Genomic DNA, 26,849 nt, shown 5'->3' with positions numbered 1-26,849 from the left:
AGGTCCACTTTTGTGTAAACGTCACGGCTACCATCACCTCTTGCCCTGATTTTCTTTACCCCCAGTGTTTGTAGGAGTTTGGTGACTGTCTTTAGGCTTCTTGACGGAAGCAGCCAACTCATCCCTCTTGTTCATGGCGAGGCGCAGCTGCTCTTTGATCATCTGTATCCTTTGTTCCAGTTCTTTTATTTCATTATCGTGTGCGTTCCTCTCGCCCCCGTGCCCGATCCCTCCATTCTCACAGACTGCACCGGGTGATTCCTTTTCCGGTTTGACCACGTAACGATTGTGCGCGCAGCTTTGCAACTCCGTCTGGGCCTCCTTGTTGCCTTTGACCACTGCCCGCCTCGCGTTGTTCCACCTGGCCTGGGAGCTCACTCGCACTGTGGTGGGCGGCACCTTCTGGATCTTCTGCAAGTTGCAGCTGCGAAACACAAAGCTGTTACTACACCTTCCCCCATTTACCTCACAAGCTTTACGAAAGGATTGCCAATATCATAAATTATACAGAACACCAGAAATCACTGTACAGTTTATTTCTTTCAGACAATGGTACCTTGGCCTTTACCCTACCCTTTTAATCTCTTGAGAAAACAGTCAACTGAAATACTTCCCAATAGTGAACGGTTGTCAGGTAAAATTCCATCATCAGATCACCACATTCAATGCTGACCTCCAGAGGTAACATTGCATTCTACCCTATTTCCAGAGATGTCCCGTGAAGTATTTGACCTGTCCCTATATCCTCCAGTTTCATGTTACTCATCAGATTTTAGCATAAATTCCTTTTTCTGCAGGTCTGAACTGTCACAGTTTCAGTTGCTGATTCTGGGAGTCTGGTTCACACCCACTCACCTAACCCCATCTCCCCTGAGTCAAAGCCCTGATTCCACTACATCTGGAGTACCGTGTACAGCATTGGGCAGCACACCTTAGAAAGGCCACACTGGTCCTGAAAGGAATGCAGAAGTAGATTCGCCAGAACGTTACCAGGACTCCCAAGTGTTCAGCTACGAGGTGATCTTACAGAAACTGGACTTGTATTCTGCCGAATATAGAAGGTTCAAGGATGATTTGATTGAAGTTAAAGGATTGTGAAAGGAATTCATAGGGTAAATAGGGAGAACCATTTTCCACTGGTGGGGGAGTGCAGAACAAGTGAAACAAAACCTCAAAACCAGACTATTCTAAGCAACATTTAGTCACCCAAAAAGCAGAAAATGCTAAGAAAATTAATAATTATAAACCTAAGATTTATAGATTGTTACTCAAACGTATTAAGGGTTATGGGGCCAAGACAGGTGTTTGGAACTAGGATACAAATCGGCTAAGATCTCATTGTATGGTGGAAGTGACTGGAGGGGCTGAATGGCCTCTTCCTGTTTCTTTGGCCCTAGTCTGTGCTCACAGTGTAAATCAAATGGCTGCTGGCTGTTGTATAACCTCCACCTTTCCAAGATATGTCATGTTTTCCTCTCGTCTTTTCTTCAATAAAATTAATTCCAGGTCTCTGAATTTCTCCAGCTAACAGAGTCCTGAATCTAGGACCTTTCATGTTTGAAAAGCTGTAAGAAATATCAAATAAAGCCGGGGGGCTGAGGGGTGGGGGAGGGGGGGGCTTGATTTCAATTTAATATCCAAATTAAATGGGGCGGCACGGTGGCACAGTGGTTAGCACTGTTGCCTCACAGCACCAGGGATCCCGGTTCGATTCTCAGCTTGGGTCACTGTCTGTGTGGAGTTTGCACTTTCTCCCCGTGTCTGCATGGGTTTCCACCGGGTGCTCCGGTTTCCTCCCACAGTCCAAAGATGTGCGGGTTGGGTTGCTTGACTGTGCTAAATTTACCCTAGTGTCAGGGGGATTAGTAGGGTAAATATATGGGGATAGGGCCTGGGTGGGATTGCGGTCCATACAGACTCGATGGGCCGAATGGCCTCCTTCTGTACTGTAGGGATTCTATGGATTCTATTCTATGGATTAACTACGTGGTTCATATTATTCTTGCACTAACCCTAACCCTAATGCTAACTTTAGGAGAGAGCTGTATCTAATCATTTATATATTAATAATGAAAGCCTACCTTTTATCTGTCTTCACATTTGGAATTTTCTGCTCTTCGAAGCTCATATTTAAAACACGATGGATTTTCTACAAAAAGAAATGATGATCTCCTATCACATAGATCAATAGCATTTACTGCATGTGTAGAGTTATTTTTCCACACAGACAAAGGACCAACAATCAGATCACTAAGTAAGAAAAACTAACAGAAACTTCAAAAATCTTGTAATGACTTTTCCGAATGTGTTCCCTCCTCTGGCTGAGCTGTCCCTGCCTGAGAGGGGGTGGAAAGTGGGGAGGCGCTGGCAGGGAGATAACAGAGAAGCTTGATCCAAGTTCCACTCAATGATCCCCACAAATATGCATTTCTGGCTGGGAGCAGGAGCTGGCTTTCCCTTCCCCGCTCCTGGCCCCGAGATGCTGGGATTAATACTGTAACCCTAGCTGGAATCAGTTTGCTCAGCATAGGCTGTAGATCCTCAAGGACCTGGGACATTCACGGTCTGTAGGCCAAGTTATACAATGAGACATGGGTAAATGAGCAAACTGCTCCCAAGCCTCCTTTTATGCAGCCTCTTTGCAGCAGGCACAGAACAACATAGGATGATCATTTCTTGGAACCTTCTGGTTATAATCACAATTCAGTGACATGGGGATTCACACACCATCTGCTAGTGCTTCAATATTGTCCTTACTGCATTCACTCTAATTTGTTCATTACTTTCTTGGGCTGTGTAAATTGCGTATCAATTGGATGTTTAACTGTATTCACGTGGTCTAACTGGGAATTCACCTACATTCAGATATTATACATCGTAGGGCTGAAGGAGGGGTTTGCTTTTGGAGGAGAATGGTATGCAATGTGTGTCTCTGTACATTAAAGCCTGTACACAAGTAAGCTCCAGCGTTCGATCACTATCTTATTATTCGAGCTGTATTAGTCAAAGTGCTTGGCTGAAGAATCTTACCTGGCTTGTGTGCAGCCAATACTTAAATCTCTTCCGCTTCCTAATCCTTGGTAGGACCAACCTGTAGACGATATGCTCCCCAACAGTCGTGAGTAACGATCCAGCAAAGCCCAGGCACAGTAAAACAAAGAGCCCTGAGAAATGTTTGATGCCCATTTGTAACGTCTGCAAAAGGCATTTTTCAAATTTTAGTCCCGGGAGAGAGTGAGGGAGGGGTCTGCATGAGACTGTGTGTTGGACGCGGCGGTAGACTTCGGGTCTGTGGTGGATATACATTGGTACATTCACAATTCTTGTGCTCCAAGGGGCACAGTGGTCACTGAGTCTCTAGCACCCAGGGAATGTGTCTCTCCTGATTGAACAGGAGCCGACGCATTTCACCTAAATATTCATAGAATCATACATACAGTGCAGAAGGAGGCCATTTGGCCCACCGAGTCTTCACCGACCACAATCCCACCCAGACCCTATCCCCATAACCCCATGCATTTACCTTAGCTAGTGCCCCCGACATTAAGGGGCAATTGAGCATGGCCAATCCACCTAACCCGCACATCTTTGGTGGGGGAGACTGAGAGGCAATTTCAATGAAGCATGGGAGACACAAAAGATAATGGAAAAGGTAGATCCTGAAAAATGACTTCAAACTAGGACAAGGGATCAATATGCTCAAACTAGTTACAGTCTAAATGTAGGATCGATGTCAGGAAGCTTTTCCCCACCGGCTGAACAAAACATGAAATGGACTTCAAACAGAAAAGGTGAGTCATTTAAGAAACAAACCGGTGATAGATAATGCAATCAGGAAAATGGTGGCTCTGATAGCATCTATTGATGCAGCCCTCTCTAAATACATTGACAATAAAATCCCATCTCATGAATACTTTTGAATCAAATGATACAAGGGAATGTCGGAAACAAATGGATCTTGGGTTCCTCACCTCTGTCACTTCAAAAGTTCTTTTCCCACACGGGACCACCTTGTACCACTTGTCATGCAGCATGTCCATGAATCCATCAGATTTGTAGCGACTGATCAATTCGGAAATGTTCGAATTTAGCCCCAAGTTATGGGGCAAACCAATTCCATACCCTGTAAAAATAACCAAAACTGCTTAGTCTAAGTCTTCACCAACAGCAGTAAGTCCCCTTGGAGTAATAGAAGAAACAGAGGCTTCTCAGAAACCTCAATCTCCATTCCAGATTTCAAACCACCAATTTATGAACTCAGTAGCTCTCACGTCAGGTCTTCATAACACAGGCTGGTAATCTGTGACATTTAAAACAGTGGTATGATGAACCATAGACTCCCTACAGTGCAGAAGGAGGCCATTCAGCCCATCGAATGTACATCGACGGTCTGAAAGAGCATCTTACCCAGGCCCACCGCGCTGCCTGCCCCACCCTATCCCTGGATTGTTAATCCACCTAACATCTTTGGACACTAAGGGGCAATTTACCATGGCCAATCCATCTAACCTTCTGGACTGTAGGAGGAAACCGGAACACTCGGAGGAAACCCACGCAGACATGGAGAGGATGTGCAAACTCGACACAGACATTAACCCAAGGCCCCTGATGCTGTGAGGCAGTGGCGCTAACCACTGTGCCACCCGTTAATGTTACGGTTAATGTTTAATGTACAATATAATTCTTCATAATTGGACTCGAAACATTCGCCAGAACTCTACCGCCCTGTCTGCCACGGAATTGGAGCAGGTGAGGGGCAGACAATGGAAATATCCATTGACCTCGGGCAGGATTTTCCGGTCTCGCTCGAGCGAAGCCGTAAACCCCCGCCCATTAACTCTGTTTCTCTCTCCACAAGTGTTGCCAGACAGGTTGAATTTTTCCAGCACTTTCTGTTTTCATTTCAGATTTCCAGTATCCACAGTATCATATTTCAGGGAAGAAAATAGTACCATGCGGTTCTTAAAATCCACCTGTGCATGCAGATTTGACCTCAGTTGAAGCCTCATTCAAAGAATGAATCTCCGGCAATGCTGCACTCCTTCAGTACTATATTAAAATGTCAGCATAGATTATATGCTGAAATTCTGGGAAGTGGCTTGAGCACACAAGTGTCTAACTCAGAGAAGCAAGTGCTACGAATGGAGTCATGCTGACACTGGAAGAGTTAATTACTGATTACGCTTGACTCTACAGTTGTTTAATATGTACGATAGAGTATCATGTTGTGTATCGGTAATGTATAAAGTAAAGTCGTCTTGGTCCCAGATGACCATAGGCTGCTCGCCCCTTTGAGGGGGAAAGGTGACTGGTGGTGATTTAACCTGAGGATCACCACACCTCAGGCAAGGGACAAGGCTGAGAAGGCAGGGTCTTCATGAATAGCCTCAGATGGTACAGGAATTGAACCCGCACTGTTGGCATCACTCTATATATTTCAAAGGAATTACAGAGACACTATGAAGACAGACAGAGGATGCTTAATCCGATTTGGAGGGATTTGTACATTTTCAGATTCAGTTGAAAGCTAATACTGCTCTGAGAAAGGATGTGAATAAAATATTGTTTAGAAAGATTCCTGCACCTGACTCTAATTCTATAAGAGCTCAGAATGTGACAAAGTGCACCATTCAATGTTTCGAAGTTATTGACTGACTTGCATTCATCCCAGAACTGTGGCTTCTTACCTTCAATGGCAAATGGCTTCCCCACTGTTATCAGCTTGCAATCAGCATCAATGGACACCTCGTAGTCCAGCAGAGCCTTATCCATGATAAACGCATCTAATTTGGACGGATCGCTCCTGCAATTCAAAGCAATTATTATTAAGAGGGAAATCTCTGCCTTGCTACAATCATGAGCTTTACAGAACAGAAGGATCCTAGGTTCTATCCCCATTCTTTACAAAGTTATTTAATCTCAGCTGAGCAGTTAAGTCTCTACAATTTTCGGCATCATTCAGTTGCTAGCCTCTCAGCTCTGGGTTCAAGCCCAATCTGGATTTGAACACACAATCTAAATTATGATTTCAGTGCAGGCTTGAAAGAGTATTCATCGTTACAGGTGTTATCCTTTGGCTAAGTCATTGAACCAAGGTCCTTTCTTACACAGATATCTTTATTTATGCTTCATATAAACTGCAATAAAACTTTCATGTGCCTTCTAGTTTTCCTTCAAAGAAGTTTGAAGACCAATGGAACCAAAACGACAGAGAAATCTTTAGCCGTTTAGTTGACTGAATGGTATTGATACAGCTAAGAAAATTGGGCACAGTGCCCAAGGTCCACGATCTGTATTCAGTCACAGCTCAGGACAAAAAAATAGCTGTATTCTCCCATCCGGACAATGTGAAACCGCATTGACAGTCGGGCGGGAATTTCCGGCTTTCCGACCAGTGCGGCCGGAGAGTTCTGCCCAATAAATCCAAAGTTGGCGTCTCAGATCACAGATTACCACAGTGTAGAAGAGGTCCTTTGGCCCATCGAATCTGCACCGAAATCTGCATGAAATTGCCTGTCCACCTAATCCAGAATCACAGATTATCTGTGGAATAACTAAAGACTTTAATTCAGTGGATACATTTAACCACATTGTGAAATACAAACTTTTTTGGAATTTTAAAATTTTGGTTAAGGCGTGTTTAGGACAATAGAAATATCAATTACTGCGATGGAAGGAAATGGCAGACTTTTCAGATAACATTTTTTGTGTGATTTTTTGGGGGAAACAGTTGTGGTCCCTATTTTGCAATCAGCAGCAAAGGAACACCACTCGCTCTTCATTTCGATAACAGCTGCACAAAGGCTTTTGAGACTTTGGCTGGAATCTTATCACCATTCACACCGGTGGGATTTTCCCATCCCGCTGCAGTGGACGGAGGTCTGGCTGGCCGCCAAATTCTCCGACCGCGCTGCAGCAGGAGCATGGCATGAATAGAAGGTGAGATCGCGCCCTTTCTGCCATTGGGCGTATGATCCAACACAGCACCATCTGTAGGGGATCTCGGGCACCTGTGAGGGGGGGCAACCAATGGTGTGGTCCTTCAATCAATCAGATTAAAGAATCCTCACAAACCCAGCGTCTAAACCAGAAAGTACAATTTAGAATTTTAAAATGTTTTATTTATTATTAGTGTCACAAGTAAGGCTTACACAAACACGGCAATTAAGTTACTGTGACAATCCCCTAGTCGCCACATTCCGGCGCCTGTTCGGGTACACAGAGGGAGAATTTAGCATGGCCAATGCACCTAACCTACACATCTTTTGGACTGTGGAAGGAAACCGGAGCACCCGGAGGAAACCCACGCAGACACGGGAAGAACGTGCAGACTCCACTCAGACAGTGACCCAAGCCGGGAATTGAACCCGGGTCCCTGGCACTGTGAGGCACCAATGCTAACTGAACACGTACAGAAATCTAACTAAGGTTGGGAAAGAAAGAAAGGATTAAGAGACAACAAGACAGAGCAAAATAAAAAAGATTACTTTTTAAAAAATCTCCAACAATAATTAAATTCTCAAGTTACATTGTAACATCAAACTTTCAGGCCTAAAGACGTTGTTTGCAATAATTATGACATACATTCTGTTAAAATTTCACTGACTGAGCTGAGTGCAGCAGGTAAAGCTATTGTATTTGTATAATTGAGATCTTTGGACCAGCCATACATTGTGGCAATGAACAAAGTTTTTCTACCATGTTTTGTGGGTAACTGGTGGGAGAATACAGCAAACGTAGGCTGTTACATTGATTGCATGCCGAGTCCATTAATGCAGTGTTATTATTACACAGTCTGTGGAAGAGCAAGATAACTCATACCAGATGGGTTTAACTTCACATGTGCGTACTCTAGAAGTTGCTGTATCATTTACTCCATAAGAACAGTGAACGCTATTAACTTCACCATCATTCTCAATGCAAAATCCAGGCCAATGAAACACCAAGTGGTGGTGCAGCATTGGCAATCCTATTAGGAAGCCATCCCAAAGGAAAATGTGATAAATGAATCATGGGCATTTTATACATTCACATAATATGGACTTGTGGGTTTATGGAGTGCGGATACTTTTAAAACACATTGGAGTTGCCAGGTCAGGTGACTTTCTCTTTCCTGTGAACATACATGGAACTACACAAGGCCCCCGAACTAGTCTTCATGTCTAGACAAGACGTTGAAATGCAAATGAACTTTCAAGACATCTTATTGAGAAGTCCATCTTCATCAATTGCCAGACTGTATCTCTTCAACAAACAGAAAATAAATCACAGGTCTGCAATGTTTCAAGACTTCATCTCCGCAGAAGCAAATGTGACAGTGAATTTTTGGACTTTTAAGACCTAAGTGCAAGCTACTTCTTCTGTAATCACCATCTTTTCTTGAGAGTGTGTGTGCGTGTGCGAGTGTGTGAGTTGGTGCGATTGCAAACATATTTGGAGTGTTCAGTAATTGACATTTAACCACTTTTTAAACTTACTGGGAAACCTGTAACTTGTCTGTTCTTGGGAGTTACAGCACTCGGGTTAAAACACATTTTCTTCAAAAACACATGTCTTCGGTCAGTCACAAGGTGGATAAAGGGGAAACCACCCTACTATCTTCCCCTGTCCATAGCAATTAGAATCTCTTTCAGAAATATTTTTAGAGCAGTTTTAATTGGAATGGAAAGCTTAATCTATGTTAGAAATTTTTATATATTATAGAAGGTGCTCCATTCTGTTGACATGTCTCACAATTTCTCTGACTGCAGCTGTGTGAAAACAATATATTTGTTCCGCCTCCTCTCCAGGGACTTTCTCCTATCAAACTATTGTCTATCGACAATTTGTTATCAAGTTCAGTCAGTTCATTGAAAAATTAGGGAACTATCTGTATTTGCCTATGGATATGCCAATCTTGATGCAATATTATATCACAATTGTATTGTCGTGTTGCTTACTTCAGATGTGCCACTCCATCCAGGGTGGTTGGAACATTGAACCTTCTTGTATATTCATGCATCTCAGGAAATCCTTTCTTCATATAGTCCTCCGCACTGCTCTCTCGCACTGTTCCAAAGCGGAAACCCTGAGATGGATGGTGAAGCTGAACAAAAAGGATAATAAAGTTGAATTAAACTTTGAAAAATGATGCCTACTCTCCAACAACAGCAACTTATATTTACATAGCATCTTTAATCTAATAAGGCACCCCACAGCGCTTTACTGGAGCATTATAAAACAAAGTATGATACCAAATCATACATGGGGGTATTAGGTCAGATGAACAAAAACTTAGTCAAAGACAAAGGGGGCGATCTTACCAAAAAAATTCTAAATGCCGAATGAGCATGAAAATGGGAGAGAATCACACCCATTTTTTGGGTGAGCTCTTAGACAACATCTTATACCACTGAGTGCAAAAAAAGAGGCAAAGCTTGATTCATGCCAGTAGGGGGAGTGGACAGAGTATATTCTCGCCAGGAAGCCAGCTGCTGACTGCGAGAGGCGCTATTGCACATGCGCCTTGATCCCTCAGTGTTCTGTGTACAGGTCGATCACTGGCCTCCCTAGCAGATTGCTGGATTCCCCAGCCAATCGCTGCCTTGATCGACCAGCAGGACAAGCTGGTAAGATCACCCCCATTGGCTTTAAGGAGTGTCTTAAAGGAAGAAAGTGAGGTAATGAGGCAGAGAGATGTAGGGAGGGTATTCCAGAGATAGGGAATGGAAGGCACAGCAACCAGTGGCAGAGAATTACAATTGAGGATACTCAAAAGGCCAGCATCAGAAGAACTCGGATACCTCAGAGGGCTGTGGGGTTGGATGAGATTGCAGAGATAGGAGAGCAAGGCCATGGAGGGATTTGAAAACAAGGATGAGAAGTTTAAAATCAAGACATTACTTGACAGGGAACCAATGTATTTCAGCGAGCACAGGGGTGATGGGGAAAGGGCCTTTGCTGTGAGAGGGCAGAATGGGAGACCAGCCAGGGGTGTGTTGGAACAGTCAAGACTAAAGATAACGAAAATGTGAGTGAGGGTTTCAGCAGCAGATGGGCTGAGATAGGGATGAAGCTGAGTGATGTTTGGGAAAATGTTGGCATGACTATGCAGTCGGAAGCCCATCGCAGGGTCAAACATGATACCAAGGTTGCGAACAGACTGGCTTAATCTCAGCCTGTTCCTTGGGAGAGGGGTGAAATTCATAGATAGGGAACAGAGTTTGAAGCGGGGACTGAAACAACATCATCAGTCTTCCCAATATTTAATTTGAGGAAACTTCAGCTCATCCCATACTTTCATGTACTCCATGTATTTTCCTTTGCTTATTTTCTCTAAATTACCTTCAGCCATTGATATTGGGAGATAGGATGAATTGATTTTTTAAGAATGTTGCTGATTTTGTTTAGATTGTTATGGATCGTCTCAGCTGCTAAGGTGCAATTTGTTACAGCTGTTAAATATGAGCAGAGTTTTCAAAGCAGGTTGTTGGATGTGCATTGGCCTGAAGCCTCCTGAGGTGAGATGGAGGCTCTTCATAAAATTGTTTTTTCAGCTTTATGGTTTTGAAGCATCAGCCAGGCAGGAAAAGGCCACAAGGAAGATTTGCATCACTGGAATAATGATGATCTAACACAGCATGGTGGACGTATGTGCTCTACTCAATGCCTTCTTGTTTCTCCTGAAGCTTTTGACCCCTGCTGACCTATAAGTTATTTTGTTTGGAGGACATTCCGTTGTCTTGGTTCGGTGGGGTGGGCTGATTTGATGATGGAATTCTTGATTTTATTCATTCATATTTCCAAGTGAGAAATCTCACAAAATTCCTAACCTTCATTTGGCTGAATGTCTCTGTCCTTCCATGATGTGAATTCTAATCACATTTAATTGACACATAAAATGGTTACAACACTGAGGGAGGCCATTCAGTCTGCGGTTTCTATGCCAGCTCTCTGCGATAGCCCTACTCCCCCATCTTTACCCCTTCCCCTGCAATTATTTTTTTTCAGGTAATTATCCAATTCTCCTTTGAAAATCATGATTGAATCTGCCTCTAACTTTGCTGCATAAAAAAATGTTCACTTATGTCGCCATTGCTTTTTTTACCAATCACCTTATATTGGTGCCCATGGTTCTCTACCCTTCTGTGATATTATGCGCTTGCATGCGATTGTAATGAAAAGGTGCTTGGCAGAGTGAGAGTTAAGGTGGAACTGGGCAGCATGGTGGCACAGTGGTTAGCACTGCTGCCTCACAGCACCAGGGATCTGGGTTCGATTCCGGCCTTGGGTCACTGTCTGTGTGGAGTTTGCACGTTCTCCCGTGTCTGTGTGGGTTTCCTCTGGGTGCTTTGGTTTCCTCTCACAGCCCAAAGGTGTGCGGGTTAATTTGATTGGCCATGCTAAATTGCCCCTTAGTGTCCCAAGATGTGTAGATTAGCGGGATTAGTAGAGTAAATACATGGGATTACGGGGATAGGGGCTGGGTGGGATTGTGGTCGGTCCAGGCTTGATGGGCCGAATGACCTCCTCCTGCACTGGAGGGATTCTATGATTCTATGGAGAATAGCACCACCCATGGTGTGATGTGTAGAGTCACATGGTAAGAGACTCAGAGAGAACACTCTCGAAGCAGCCTGCATGGAGAAGCAGCACCAAGCATGGCATTAACTAGGACCTATAAATAGTTAAAAATTAACAATAAATTGTTTATGTTTAAACATACATGTCTCAAGATCTCTTCATTGAGACACCACAGATGAACACATAATGTAACATGGTGCTCAGTGCTAACACCATAATACAATACCTTCCACCATCAGGAACAATTCCTCCAATCTATTCCCTCTAGGCCCCATGTGACTTGAACATCTCTATCAAATCTTCTCTTAATCTTCTCTAAGGAGAACAGCTCCAGTTTCTCCAATCAATCCACATAACTGAAATTCCTCACCCCTGAAATTCTTTCAAATCTTTTCTGCACCCCCTCTAATGCTTTCACATCATTTCTAAAATATGGTACCCAGAATTAGACACAATATTCTAGTTAAGGTCAAGCCAATGTTACATAAAAGTTCACCATAACTTCTATATCCCTGCCAAGAAAGTCCAAGATGCCTTTTGGCTAAGATCAAACGTCAGGTTAAGTGCAAGATGGGGTGCAACGCCTTATCTTGCTTGGATCTTGTTTGTCTCTCTTGTGGGGACCGTGAATTGGATTCAATTGAAATTTGAATTTGATTTTTGGAGCAAGCAAGGAATGGATTTGGGTTTAGAAACCATTGAAACCCTACAGTGCAGGAGGCCATTCGGCCCATCGAGTCTGTACCGGCAACAATCCCACTCACCTATCCCCAAAACCCCACATATTTGCTCCGCTAATCCCTCTAACATATGCAACCCGGAACACTAAGGGGCAATTTAGGATGGCCAATCAACCTAACCTGCACATCTTTGGACTGTGGTAAGAAATGGAAGAAACCCATGCAGACATGGGGAGAATGTACAAACTCCACACAGACAGTGACCCAAGCTGGGAATCGAACCTAGGTCCCTGGAGCTGTGAGGCAGCAGTGCTAACCACTGTGCCACCGTGCCACCCCATTTGCCCGGTCCATTCTGAGCACGGGCTTTGTAACTTTAAGAATGAAATTTTAAAAAAGGATCCCAGATGTAATATTAACCACTTTCTCAACATGTCCTGCTATATTGACTGATTTGTGGACATATACACCCAAGGCCTTCTGCTCCTGTGCCCCCTTTAGAATTGTATCCTTTATTTCATATTGTCTCTCTTCATTCTTCTTACTAAACTGAAACAATTCACACACCTTTGTATTAAATTTCATTTGCCACATATCAGTTCCACCAGCCTCTCTGCACCCCACTGATGCTTACCACCAGCATCCTCACAGCTCACAATACTTCCATGTTTAGAGGCATATGTAAATTTTGAAATTGGGCCCTACACTCCTAACTTTAGGTCATTGATATAGATCAAGAAAACCAGTGGTCCTAACACCAGCTACTGGGGAAACTCACAAAATGGCTTCCCCCAGTCCAAAGAACAACTGGCCAATATTCCTCTGTTTCCTGTCACTCAGCCAACTTTATATCCATGCTGCCATTGTCTTTTTCATTCCACGGGCTTTAACTTTGCCGACATGCCAGTTGTGTAGCATTTTATCAAACACCTTTTGGAAGTCCAAAACTGAAAAGGCAGTAAAGGCAGCAATGGGCAGCATGGTGGCACAGTGGTTAGCACTGCTGCCTCACAGCGCCAGGGACCCGGGTTCAATTCCAGGCTTGGGTCATTGTCTGTGCGGAGTCTGCACATTCTCCCCATGACTGCGTGGGTTTCTTCCGGGTGCTCCGGTTTCCTCCCACAGTCTGAAAGACGTGCTGGTTAGGTGCATTGGTCATGCTAAATTCTCCCTCGGTGTACCTGAACAGGAGAGCGGCGACTAGGGGATTTTCACAGTAACTTCATTGTGGTGTTAATGTAAGCCTACTTGTGACAGTAATAAATAAACTTTAAACCAACTTGTGCATACCAAGCTCCCGTAAACAGCATTGTGATAATGAGCATATAATCTGGTTTGGGGATGTTGCTGAAGGTATAAACATTAAGCAGGACACCAGTGAGAACTCAACTATTCAGCAACCTTCAGTTGGATGGAGGTCTCACCTTTACAGAGAAGAGTAAGGAAGGCGGATATGCAGACAAGAAAAGCTGCATTAGAAGGTTAATTAATCAAACTGAATGAGTGACTGTCACACAGTGAACGCTGTTGGAAAGGAGTGACATTTCAAACATTAAGGTCCCACACTGCGTATCCATATTGTTCACAGCTGTAACAGTCCAGAATAAGGAGGCAGAAATCTGAAGGTTAAACTTGTAAACCTATACTGCTGGTGTAGAAAGTTAATTTTTAAAATTAGCCTCTTGTTTTTATTTTCCTGTTACATTCCCTATTCAATAAATTACAATTTGGCAAATGTTACATTCCTGAAAAGGCAATTGTCGCAATGCATCAAGGCTTATTTATTGCACAACTATTTTTCTTGTGGGATACAGGGATGAAAACTACTCTTCCACTTCATCACCGTGCCTTCAGCTGAAACCCCGTTTACAGAGACAGAGCCCAAGGAAATGCAACCCCTTGACATCAGACAGACGATGCAACTTCCTGACATAATGCTGATGTCAAACAACTTGATGTGGTTTGTTGTTGTCTGGCTTTGCACTGGGTACTGTCTAACTGGTATGAAGCCATTTCTAAAGAGCACCCAGTAAACCTGACACTTCAGGCAGTTTATACATTTGCTTTATTATGAACATTCCTCCCTGCATTCTGAATGCAGGGGCGGCCTGGTGGCACAGTGGTTAGCACTGCTGCCTCACAGCGCTAGAGACCTGGGTTCAATTCCAGCCTTGGGTCACTCTCTGTGCAGACCCTGCACGTTCTCCCTGTATCTGTGTGGGTTTCCTCCCACAGTCCGAGGGAGGACCAATGCTGGTTACGCGCATTGGCCATGCTAAATTCTCCCTCAGTGTACCCGAACAGGCGCCGGAGTTTGGCGACTTTGGGGATTTTCACAGAAACTTCATTGCAGTGTTAATGTAAGCTTACTTGTGACAATAATAAATAAACAAAACATTAACAATATACAGAGATTGGAGTTCTGTCTAACCTTCACTAGCTCACTGTTTCCCAACAGTCTAAAGATGGACAGTTTAGTTGGATTGGCCATCCATGATAAATTGCCCCTTAATATTCCAAGATGTGTAGGTTAGGTGGGTTATCCATGGTAAATGGGATTATAGGGATAGGGTGGGGTGATGTGCGCCCGGGTGAAATGCTCATTCCAGGAGTCAGTGCAGACTTGATGGGCCAAATGGCCTCCTTCTGCATTATAGGGATTCTATTCTACATTGAATTTAAGTCTTTATCTGCAGTGGAAATTTTTTCCATGTATTTATTGTGTCCCATATCTGCATTCTTCTCCTACATCCCATTTCATGGCCTTCAGACCTTGTCTCTGATTTTCTGCGCATCCCATTCAATCTCTACTCCATCATCAGACACCTTACCCCTACCCCTGGAGTTCCAACCCCTTTGCTAATAAATGAATAAAACTACAACTTCAGAGCTGCCTTGAGTAATCTGTCCCACCATCCTTAGTGCTTAGTGTCTCTTTCTCCCTCAGCCCAACACCCTCCATGACCTTTGCACCCCCTCCGATTTTCATTGCTTCACCATTGGCAAACATGTCTTCATCATTTCTATGATTTCTATGGCCTGCACAGACTCTGAGCTGTCAAATTCCATTTCTCAATCACTCCACCTCTCTTACCTCTCTCTTTCCCTCCATCTTCAAGAGGCTCCTTAAAACCTTTGACTAAACTTTGGGTCACCTTATCCGTGTCAAATTTTGTTTGCTAACACTACCTGCGAAGCATTTTGGGATATTTCTCTCTGTTAAAGGTGCTATATAAAAGTAAGTTGTTGTTGTACAACTTGCCGGCAAGTTGCACGTTAATATATGAGCAGAGATATTGGATAACCCATGACGTGAGGTGAGGATAAGCCGTGAGTTGGGACAAGCGCTGAGTGAATCACAGAGGGGAAAATGCAGCCAGAGGCATAAGTTATTCTAAAATTAGCAGAAGTTGGCCTCTTAGTGAAGGTCAATAAAATCTCTCAGCCAGAGAACATTAATCATAATTGGAATCTGACACTGACTCGGAAAATACTGATGAATTTTCTAATAATGCTGAGCATTGAAGCACCATCGATAAATTATGTTGCATAAATAATAAACAAACTAAAAGGTAGGGAAACAAATCTAACTTTCAATAAGCGCGGCTGGACAGCCTTTAGTTCATTTCATACAAACTGGAAAAGATGGAGCAAATGTGATCAAAAAATTAAATGAGTGGCACATTCGGGACGCCAGACAAAATAAAATAACGGGCGTGATTTTCTGGTCTCACTCATCCCGAAACCATAAAATCCTGCCCAAGGTCAACAGACCTTCTCATTGTTCCCCGCCTTGCCCGCCCCGGGCGGGGCGGTGAAATTCCAGCCAATGTTCTGGATTCTGGGTGCTTGTCTCCGATTTTTAAGTTTGGAGGTTGATGGAATTGCATGTTGGATATTGTGCCATGCCACCAAGACCTAACGGTTATTTAACTCTGGTGGGCATCGCAGTCAGGCCTGATTGTGTCCTCACCCAACGTTTACACATATGGGCAGCATGGTGGCACAGTAGTTAGCACTGCTGCCTCACAGCATCAGGGACCTGGGTTCAATTTCAGCCTCGGGTGACTGTGTGGAGTTTGCACATTCTCCCATGTCTGTGTGGGTTTTCTCTGGGTGCTCCGGTTTTCTCCCAAAGTCCAAAGGTGTGCAGGTTAGGAGGGTTGGCCATGCTACGTTGCCCCTTAGTGTCAGGATGATGAGCAGGGTAAATACGTGGGATTATAGGGATAGGGCATTGGTGGGATGGTTTTCGGTACAGGCTCGATGGGCCGAATGGCCTCCTTCTGCACTGTAGGGATTCAATGATTCTATGATTTTCCAACAGTGGCCGTTGATCAGATGTAGGGACATCGGCTGCTCTCCTTCTCCATCCTTCCCCAGCCCACGGCCAAGTTAAGCAGCATATTTACAGGCCAGTTACAATCAATTAACTCAGCGTGACCCAAGGATCAAACCTGGACCTTCCTGGCCTGCAAAGGTCAGTTCCACGCCAGGCAGTGCGTTGATCACTGAGCCACCAAGGTAACATACTGTGCAATTCCACGTCCTGTCTAAATATCTCTCACATTTCCAATCTCTCCCTCGGCTAAATATTTACAAATCATTTTCAGAATTGAGCTGCGTGTCAAGGCAGCAGTCAACCTCTGTCACAGGTTGTGCAATCTGCTGCTAGCATGCATCATAACGGAGGTATTTATCATCCCATATCTATTACACTGATATTCCTGTCATTTTTCATTATTCCTGCAGCACTGTTTCACACAGTCACCTCTGGGACCAGGATTCCAATATCATCAAGGCTCGAGATGCAAGTTGCATCTGAATTGCAGAGCGCTACAGCCCAAAAATGGGCCTCTCGGCTCATTAAGGCCACGCTGGAGTTTTTCTCCACCTAATCTTTTTGCTCACTTCACTCCCCGCACATTTAGAACTCCTTTTCAAGCACCTACCTAATGGTCTTTTAAGAGAATTGATGGACCCTGTATCAACGACGGTTTGTGGCAATGAATTTCACATACTTAGCAGTACGTTTCTCTTCTCCTTGCATTTACTTAGTAGATAAATTTCAACAGGAAAGTTAGAAAAATAATTGAAGCGTGGATGCTATTGAGACAAAGAATTACAGTTATGGAGAGAGGCTTGAAAGGTTTGGTCATTCTTCACAAAGCTTAAAAGGTGCCAAGATAGACCCAAGATTATGAATATTTAGGATCGTTTACGTACATTGTTGATGCATGGTCAATAAAAGGTCATTTAAGATGACGCTAAAAAGAATTAAAGGGGAGCTTTTGTGAAAGATTCTTTATCCAGCTGGTGGTTGTTGTGGTGCACCTTTGAGTGGGTGTGCTTGACGAATCCAACATTGCTTCTTTGTTTCTGTAATTTATGCTTTTAAATATAGAAACAAAGATCCTATTTGCCAATTTGTGACTTTACCCACTTACGAATCCACCTAACATTGGCTTGTAGCCACTAAGGTCCTTTTGCTCTTTACATAATTTAATACCTCACTTCCTTATCACCAGGATGTTAGGCCTCAGAACCAAGCTCAGCGACTGGCCATCTTTCCAATCCATGAAATGTCCTTTTATTCCAAACCTTTGGCCATCTCTCTCTATCCATTTGGGAACGACACATCTTTCAGAAAGCCGTGTTGGTTGATCCTGATTATTTTACATTTTTCCCAAGTGCTTAGTGCTTTCCCCCATATCGTAAACTCTTAGTGCTTGGACTTTCCATGGAGTTTGTGTCATCTCCCACTGTAACCTCACCGAAAGATCAGCCAAAGCCTCTCCAAGATTCTTCTGCTGAAGTTATGGCAAGACATTGAGAGAATCCATGGATATTTTACTCTGAGGAGTTAACAACTGAAGTGAGACAAAGTGAATTTTCTGGCTTAGTCCAGGATCCTCAATGGAAGAGAGTGTGATCCTCTGGCACAATATTCCTTTCCACAGAATTGTGATCAAGTATAAGCAACTTATTTAGTATAATTTCATTTATATAGTAACCTCCACTAACAGCTCGACATCCATCTGTGATGCTCCCACAATCTCAACATATTTCTTCCTCTGAAAACTGAGGATCTATCTTTCTTTCTTTCCTTCTTGTGGTACTCTACCCTGACTATCGCTTTCTGGCTAAAGTTGATGAGGCTTACAAACTAGGATGGTTTTGGGCTCAATTCCCATTCATGCTGTCCTTTATGCGTGCCACTCCACTGATAACGACATTGCACTTGGACCAAGATTCTCTTGTTCACCCCGCCACCACTGCCAGCGAGAATGGGGAATTTGGTATTCAACCAAAACTCCATTCACTGCAGCATCCCAGCCATGGGCAAGGTCAGAGAATTCTGTACCTGACCTGTGAGTGCTCGATGTCATAACTGGGTTGCTGGAATAGAAATACTCATGTTCAGCTCAGAACTCTCAAACATATATTAAAAAAAGATAAAGAATATGTCAAAGTTTACGGTTAACAATATCCAACTGGATTTTGTATAAAAGCAGACCATGAGTGCTGGAATGTTGGGCAAGTTGAGGAAGAAAGGTCGGCACGGTGGCACAGTGGTTAGCACTGCTGCCTCACAGCGCCAGGGTTCGATTGCGGCCTCGGGTCACTGTCTGTGTGGAGTCTGCACATTCTCCCCGTGTCTGCATGGGTTTCCTCCGGGTGCCCCGATTTCCCCTCACCGTCCAAAGATGTGCAGGTTAGGTTGATTGGCCATGCTAAATTGCCCCTTAGTGTCAGGGGGATTAGCAAGGGTAAATACATGGGGTTAAGGGGATAGGGCCTGGGTGGGATTGTGGTCAATGCAGACTTGATGGGCCGAATGGCCTCCTTCTGCACTGTAGAGATTCTATGATTCTAACCTCAAGGAGCCCTGTCCAAGAAATCGAGTCTTGAATTAGTAATATTTTGATAAAGGTTTCATCAAGGTGGCGGTGAGAGGGAGCAACAGGGTGAATAATATTGAAGAGGTGGAAGTAAGCAACATCAACTGTCATTTATATTAATGATTTGGATGAGAATATAGGAGGCATGGTTAGTAAGTTTGCAGATGACACCAAGGTTGGTGGCACAGTGGACAGTGAAGAAGGTTATCTAGGATTGCAACAGGATCTTGATCAATGGGCTGACGAATGGCAGATGGAGTTTAATTTAGATAAATGCGAGGTGACGCATTTTGGTAGATTGAACCAGGGCAGGACTTACTCAGTTAATGGTAGGGCGTTGGGGAGAGCTATAGAACAAACAGATCGAGGGGTACAGGTTCATAGCTCCTTGAAAGTGGAGTCGCAGGTGGTGAAGAAGGCATTCGGCATGCTTAGTTTCACTGGTCAGAACATTGAATACAGGAGTTGGGACATCTTGTTAAAGTTGTACAAGACATTGGTAAGGCCACACTTGGAATACTGTGTACAGTTCTGGTCACCCTATTGTAGAAAGGATATTATTAAACTAGAAAGAGTGCAGAAAAGATTTACTAGGATGCTACCGAGACTTGATGGTTTGAGTTATAAGGAGAGGCTGGATAGATTGAGACTTTTTTCTCTGGAGCGTAGGAAGTTGAAAGGTGATCTTATAGAGGTCTATAAAATAATGAGGGGCATAGATCAGCTAGATAGTCAATATCTTTTCCCAAAGTAGGGGAGTCTAAAACTAGAGGGCATAGGTTTAAGGTGAGAGGGGAGAGATACAAAAGTGTCCAGAGGGGCAATTTTTTCACACAGAGGGTGGTGAGTGTCTGGAACAAGCTGCCAGAGGTAGTAGTAGAGGCGGGTAGAATTTTGTCTTTTAAAAAGCATTTAGACAGTTACATGGGTAAGATGGGTAGAGAGGGATATGGGCCAAATGTGGGCAATTGGGACAAGCTTAGGGCTTAAAAGAAAAGGGGCGGCATGGACAAGTTGGGCTGAAGGACCTGTTTCCATGCTGTAAAACTCTATGACTCTATTTGTGATAAATAGGTTACGAAGTGTAAAGCTCAGCCCAAGCCAAAGGAAGCACTGGGGTTACACATGCGTTGGTTTATTGCTCTGTAGGCATCTGAGGAAGTGGATATCAGAGGAAGAGAAGGAGGTTTTTGACAGTAGTCTCCAGTCTTCAGAAAGTAGATGACTTCAGCTTTGTTAATGTTCAAATTAACAAAATCTGTAAGGAGGTGAGGTGGAAATCACAGTGATATGTCTGGTCATGTTTGGGCAGAGGTTGAGAAAGAGGATGAAGATAGACTCAGTTCTTGAATTGGAGGAAGTCGGTGTGTCTCTCATATTTTGCGTTGTAGTGAGATATAGATACCAGAGAGGTCAGTTGGACACAGAATCCTACCAGGATAATGGGGAGTCTAGGAACTTGAGTAACAATGGGGAGGGATGATGTTACCAAAAAGCACAGCCAAGACATCTGCCGGGTTAGTTGACAGCAGCAACGATGTTGTGAGTGAATGGACACTGGAGAAGGGATTAAGAATTGGCGAACGTACTCGTGAGGGAAGTAGGGCATTTATTTCCAGTGCCGAGGGCAGGTGAGCAAAGAGAGGTGGATGTTGGAAGAGTCGAGGTAGTAACAGAGATAACCTTTTCAACTTTCAAAAGAGGCTGCAAGTATTTTGGTTCCTGTGTAAATAAGGTGTTTCTTACATAGAACATAGAAAAACTACAGCACAAACAGGCCCTTCAGCCCACAAGTGGCGCCGGTCATGTCCCTACCTACCTAGGCCTATATATAGGCTTACCTATAACCCTCAATCCTATTAAGTCCCATGTACTCATCCAGAAGTCTCTTAAAAGACCCTATCGAGTTTGCCTCCACCACCATTGACGGCAGCCGATTCCACTCACCCACCACCCTCTGAGTGAAAAACTTACCCCTGACATCTCCCCTATACCTACTCCCCAGCACCTTAAACCTGTCCTCTCGTAGCAGCCATTTCAGCCCTGGGAAAAAGCCTCTGAGAATCCACCCGATCTATACTTCTCAACATCTTGTACACCTCTATCAGGCCACCTCTCATCCTTCGTCTCTCCAAGGAGAAAAGACCAAGCTCCCTCAACCTATCCTCCTAAGGCATGCCACCCAATCCAGGCAACATCCTTGTAAATCTTCTCTGTTATGGGGAATGCTATCCTTGATGCGCTACTCAAACACGAGGCCTGAACAACAAACAACAAAGAACAAAGAACAGTACAGCACAGGAAACAGGCCCTTCGGCCCTCCAAGCCTGTGCCGCTCCTTGGTCCAACTAGACCAATCGTTTGTATCCCTCCATTCCCAGGCTGCTCATGTGACTATCCAGGTAAGTCTTAAACGATGTCAGCGTGCCTGCCTCCACCACCCTACTTGGCAGCGCATTCCAGGCCCCTCCACCCTCTGTGTAAAAAACGTCCCTCTGATGTCTGAGTTATACTTCGCCCCTCTCACCTTGAGCCCGTGACCCCTCGTGATCGTCACCTCCGACCTGGGAAAAAGCTTCCCACTGTTCACCCTATCTATACCCTTCATAATCTTGTATACCTCTATTAGATCTCCCCTCATTCTCCGTCTTTCCAAGGAGAACAACCCCAGTCTACCCAATCTCTCCTCATAGCTAAGACCCTCCATACCAGGCAACATCCTGGTAAACCTTCTCTGCACTCTCTCCAATGCCTCCACGTCCTTCTGGTAGTGCGGCGACCAGAACTGGACGCAGTACTCCAAATGTGGCCTAACCAGCGTTCTATACAGCTGCATCATCAGACTCCAGCTTTTATACTCTATACCCCGTCCTATAAAGGCAAGCATACCATATGCCTTCTTCACCACCTTCTCCACCTGTGTTGCCACCTTCGAGGATTTGTGGACTTGCACACCTAGGTCCCTCTGTGTTTCTATACTCCTGATGACTCTGCCATTTATTGTATAACTCCTCCCTACATTATTTCTTCCAAAATGCATCACTTCGCATTTATCCGGATTAAATTCCATCTGCCACCTCTCCGCCCAATTTTCCAGCCTATCTATATCCTGCTGTATTGCCCGACAATGCTCTTCGCTATCCGCAATTCCAGCCATCTTCGTGTCATCCGCAAACTTGCTGATTACACCAGTTACACCTTCTTCCAAATCATTTATATATATCACAAATAGCAGAGGTCCTAGTACAGAGCCCTGCGGAACACCACTGGTCACAGACCTCCAGCCGGAAAAAGACCCTTCGACCACTACCCTCTGTCTCCTATGGCCAAGCCAGTTCTCCACCCATCTAGCCACTTCTCCTTGTATCCCATGAGCCTTAACCTTCTTAACCAACCTGCCATGTGGGACTTTGTCAAATGCCTTACTGAAATCCATATAGACGACATCCACGGCCCTTCCTTCATCAACCGTTTTTGTCACTTCCTCAAAAAACTCCACCAAATTTGTAAGGCACGACCTCCCTCTTACAAAACCATGCTGTCTGTCACTAATGAGATTGTTCCGTTCTAAATGCACATACATCCTGTCATACATCCCGGTATGACATTACCGAGCCTGAAGCTCGGTAAATGAAAGGCTTTTATTTACTGTAATGAAGCTGCCAGAACTTATATACACTATCCCAGACTGAAGGGGTCCCGGCCAGAGCAGGGACTCTTATACCTCTCCCAGGAGGCGGAGCCCGACTGGGATGTGCCACAACACTACAGTACAAAGGTGTAAAAACCCCACCCTAACCCCAACAGCAACAATAGCACAATCCAACAGTAACATATGTACATCCTTGTAGTACTGGCCAGTCCCTGGCTCAGTACTATCCAGTGGGAACCAACGATGGTTCACCACATTCACCCCTCCTTTGAGAACAAAGGCCGGTGGGGTACAAAACAGAATAAAGTGTCAGCAGTCTATAAGTTCAGACGGTCAGGGGGACCGCACCGTCGTTGTGACCTCCTCAATACCGGCGGTGACACCGGAGTAGGCACTTGCGGTGGCGTTTTCCCCAAGGCTGCGTCCAGCTGTTCTTCCACGGACTCACAGGCCGGTTGACCCTGAGGCGACGGTAGTCCATGGGATCCTGACACGCCCTGCAGTGGCGACCATCTTCTGGGCTCAGGCAAGCTGTACATGGGAGTAAAATGGTTAAGCAAAGGTCCCGATGCTGCCCGCGCCGTGTCCAGGGAAGAAACAAGAGATAAAGGGTTTGTAACAGGGGGTATGGGAGCGACAGGGGTTGCTACATCCCCTGCTGGTGCCAGGTCTCGGATCGAGACCGTATCCTCTCGCCCGTCAGGGTATGCCACATAGGCATACTGAGGGTTGGCGTGGAGGAGATGGACCTGTTCGACCAACGGGTCGGACTTGCGGGCCCTTACATGTCGCCGCAGGAGGATGGATCCTGAGTACGTCAACCAAGATGGCAATGAGGTCCCCGAGGAAGACTTCCGAGGGAATGAGAACATCCTCTCGTGGGGAGTAGCATTGGTTGCCGTACACAGGAGGGAGCGAATAGAATGGAGCGCATCAGGGAGCACCTCTTGCCAACAGGAGACTGGAAGACCTTTTGACTTCAACGCCAGTAAGACAGCCTTCCAGACAGTAGCATTCTCGCGTTCCACCTGTCCATTACCCCTAGGGTTGTAGCTCGTGGTCCTACTAGAGGCAATCCCGTATGAGTGCAGGAATTGTCTCAAGTCATCGCTCATGAACGACGAGCCCCTGTCGCTATGGATGTAGCTGGGGTACCCGAACAGGGTAAAGAGATCACGGAATGCCTTGATAACCGTGGCAGCGGATGTTTCAGAGCAGGGAACAACAAAAGGGAACCGAGAGTACTCGTCAATGATATTGAGGAAGTACACATTCCGATCTGTTGAGGGAAGGGGGCCCTTAAAATCGACACTCAGTCTCTCGAAGGGACGAGTGGCCTTGACTAAATGTGCCCGGTCAGGTCGGTAAAAGTGCGGTTTGCATTCCGCGCAAACCCGACAGCTCCTTGTTACTGGCCTGACGTCCTCCACAGAGTAAGGCAGGTTGCGGGCTTTTATAAAGTGGTAGAGCCGAGTGACCCCCAGGATGGCACAGGTCATTATGGAGGGCCTGCAAACGGTCCTCCTGTATACTAGCGCATGTTCCACGCGAGAGGGCATCCGAGGGCTTATTGAGTTTCCCTGGACGATACATGATGTCGTAGTTATAGGTGGAGAGTTCAATTCTCCACCGCAAGATCTTGTCATTCTTGATCTTGCCCCTCTGCGTGTTGTTAAACATGAACGCCACGGACCGCTGGTCCGTGATCAGGGTGAACCGTTTTCCCGCCAAGTAATGGCGCCAGTGCCTGACGGCCTCCACAATGGCCTGGGCCTCCTTTTCCACCGCTGAATGCCGAATTTCGGGGCCTTGGAGGGTGCGGGAAAAAAATGCGACGGGCCTGCCCGCCTGGTTAAGTGTGGCGGCCAGGGCGAAATCAGATGCATCGCTCTCCACCTGAAAGGGAATGGACTCGACTACAGCGTGCATCGTAGCTTTCGCGATGTCGGCTTTCAATTTATCGAAGGCCAATCGGACCTCTGGCGTTAAGGGAAAAGTCGTGGACTTAATGAGCGGACGGGCTTTGTCCGCGTTGTTGGAACCCACTGCGCATAATAAGAGAAGAAGCCTAAGCATCTTCTCAGTGCTTTTGCACTAGCAGGCAAGGGAAGTTCAGAAAGGGGGCGCATACGGTCTGGATCAGGGCCAATGACCCCGTTTTCCACCACATATCCTAGGATGGCTAAACGGCGCGTACGAAACACACACTTCTCCCTGTTGTAGGTCAAGTTCAGGCGAGATGCAGTGCGTAGGAAGTTCAGGAGATTCGTGTCGTGGTCCTGCTGGTCATGGCCGCAGATGGTGACATTATCCAGGTACGGGAAGGTAGCCCGCAGCCCGTTCTGGTCCACTATTCGGTCCATAGCATGCTGGAAGACCGAGACTCCATTGGTGACACCAAAGGGAACCCTGAGAAAGTGATACAAGCGACCATCCGCCTCAAAAGCCATGTATTGTCGGTCCTCTGGGCGAATGGGGAGTTGGTGGTAGGCAGACTTGAGGTCTATGGTGGAGAACACCCGGTACTGCGCAATCTGATTGACCATATCAGATATGCGCGGGAGAGGATACGCATCCAGCTGCGTATATCGGTTAATGGTCTGACTGTAGTCAATGACCATCCGGGGTTTGTTCCCGCTCTTGACCACCACGACCTGCGCCCTCCACGGACTAGCGCTGGGTTGTATGATCCTTTCTTTGAGGAGCCGCTGAACCTCAGATCTAATGAAGATCCGATCCTCAGCGCTGTAACGCCTACTCTTAGTCGTGATGGGCTTGCAGCCTGGCACAAGATTCTGGAACAGGGAGGGTGTGGTGATCTTCAGCGTCGAGAGGCTGCAGGCGGGGCGCGTTGGGCAATTTGGAGGCTGCTGCTGTTTTCCCACTGCCAGTGAAGGGAGTGGCCCACCGTACTGTAGGATTACACTCCTCAAGTGGACCATGAAGTTTAGTCCGAGAAGTATTGGCGCACAAAGATACGGCAACACGAGGAGCTTGAAACGCTCGTAAACTGTGCCTTGCATCTTCAAGGTTACCACGCAACTCCCTAGCACGGCAACAGACCGGGACCTTGATGCCATAGAGATTGTCTGTTTGGCAGGTTGAATCTGGAGTCCACACCGCTTCACAGTGTCTGGGTGGATAAAGCTCTCAGTGCTCCCGCTGTCAGACAGACAATAAATCACGTGGTCATTTACCTGGATATTCATCATAGATTTGTCAAGTCTATGAGGCTTGGCCTGGTCCAGGATGATCGACGCCACCATTGGTTCATGAGCGCCACTGCAGGCAGCTGAGATCAATGAGGAGGACCCCTGCTGGTCGTTCGTGGTCAGTGCCGACCAACATGGCCGCTCCCATGAGTCGCACGTGGGTGAGGACGCCAAACTCAGCGACCCCTGGTGGTCACACTCCTCCGACTCCATTGACCGTAATGGCGTCGTCCTGGCCTCGCACGTGGACGAACCCCGCGATGACTTCGACGACGAAGACCCGAGCTCTGAAGAATCGCAGGCCGCACTGCCGTTCCTGGGTTTAGATCGGCACACTTTTGAATAGTGCCCTTTTTTACCGCATGCGGTGCACAACACAGCTTTAGCGGGACACCGTTGCCGAGTATGCTTCACTCCCCCACAGAAATAGCACCGCGGGTCACCCGGGGCTGCTGCCGTCGCCTGGCCCGAGTGTGAGCACGCCATTACGCAGCATTTCAAACCCGAGGGACGAGGAGGGATTGGCGACTGCTCCTGCCACGTTGTCTCCACATGGTCCTCCGGATATAATACTAAGCTTTTGGAGGCCGTCTCGAGCATCTCTGCTAGCTCGATGGCCTGGGTAAGGTTAAGGTTACCCTTCTCCAACAGTTTAAGTTGAATGTACGACGATCCGACCCCGGCCACAAACGCATCTCGGGCGAGATCGTTCATGCTCTGCTCAGCCGACACAGCTTTGCAGTTACAGCCCCTGGCTAGCTGTAGGAGCTCGTTCGCATAGTCCTCCATCGTTTCGCCAGACTGCCGTCGTCGAGTGGCTATGAGGTAACGAGCGTGTATC

General features: G+C 45.8%; 1 protein-coding gene across 1 annotated transcript in view; it reads right to left on the bottom strand.

Annotated features, from left to right (window-relative positions):
• Positions 1-33: 33 nt before the first annotated feature.
• grin3bb (glutamate receptor, ionotropic, N-methyl-D-aspartate 3Bb) overlaps positions 34-26,849 on the bottom strand; it is an 82,542-nt gene continuing 55,726 nt past the window's right edge. Inside the window, exons 4-9 of the mRNA XM_078198002.1 lie at positions 8,940-9,085; positions 5,688-5,803; positions 3,972-4,123; positions 3,031-3,195; positions 2,082-2,149; positions 34-424 (exon numbers count right to left, since the gene is read on the bottom strand). Of these exons, the coding sequence (XP_078054128.1) occupies positions 34-424; positions 2,082-2,149; positions 3,031-3,195; positions 3,972-4,123; positions 5,688-5,803; positions 8,940-9,085 (1,038 nt within the window). The remainder of the gene's footprint in view (positions 425-2,081; positions 2,150-3,030; positions 3,196-3,971; positions 4,124-5,687; positions 5,804-8,939; positions 9,086-26,849) is intronic.

Source organism: Mustelus asterias, chromosome 26 (assembly GCF_964213995.1).
Source record: "Mustelus asterias chromosome 26, sMusAst1.hap1.1, whole genome shotgun sequence".
Taxonomy (NCBI): domain Eukaryota; kingdom Metazoa; phylum Chordata; class Chondrichthyes; order Carcharhiniformes; family Triakidae; genus Mustelus; species Mustelus asterias.
Note: the sequence above shows the minus strand (reverse complement) of the source record. Positions and strands in the feature narration are given on the sequence as shown.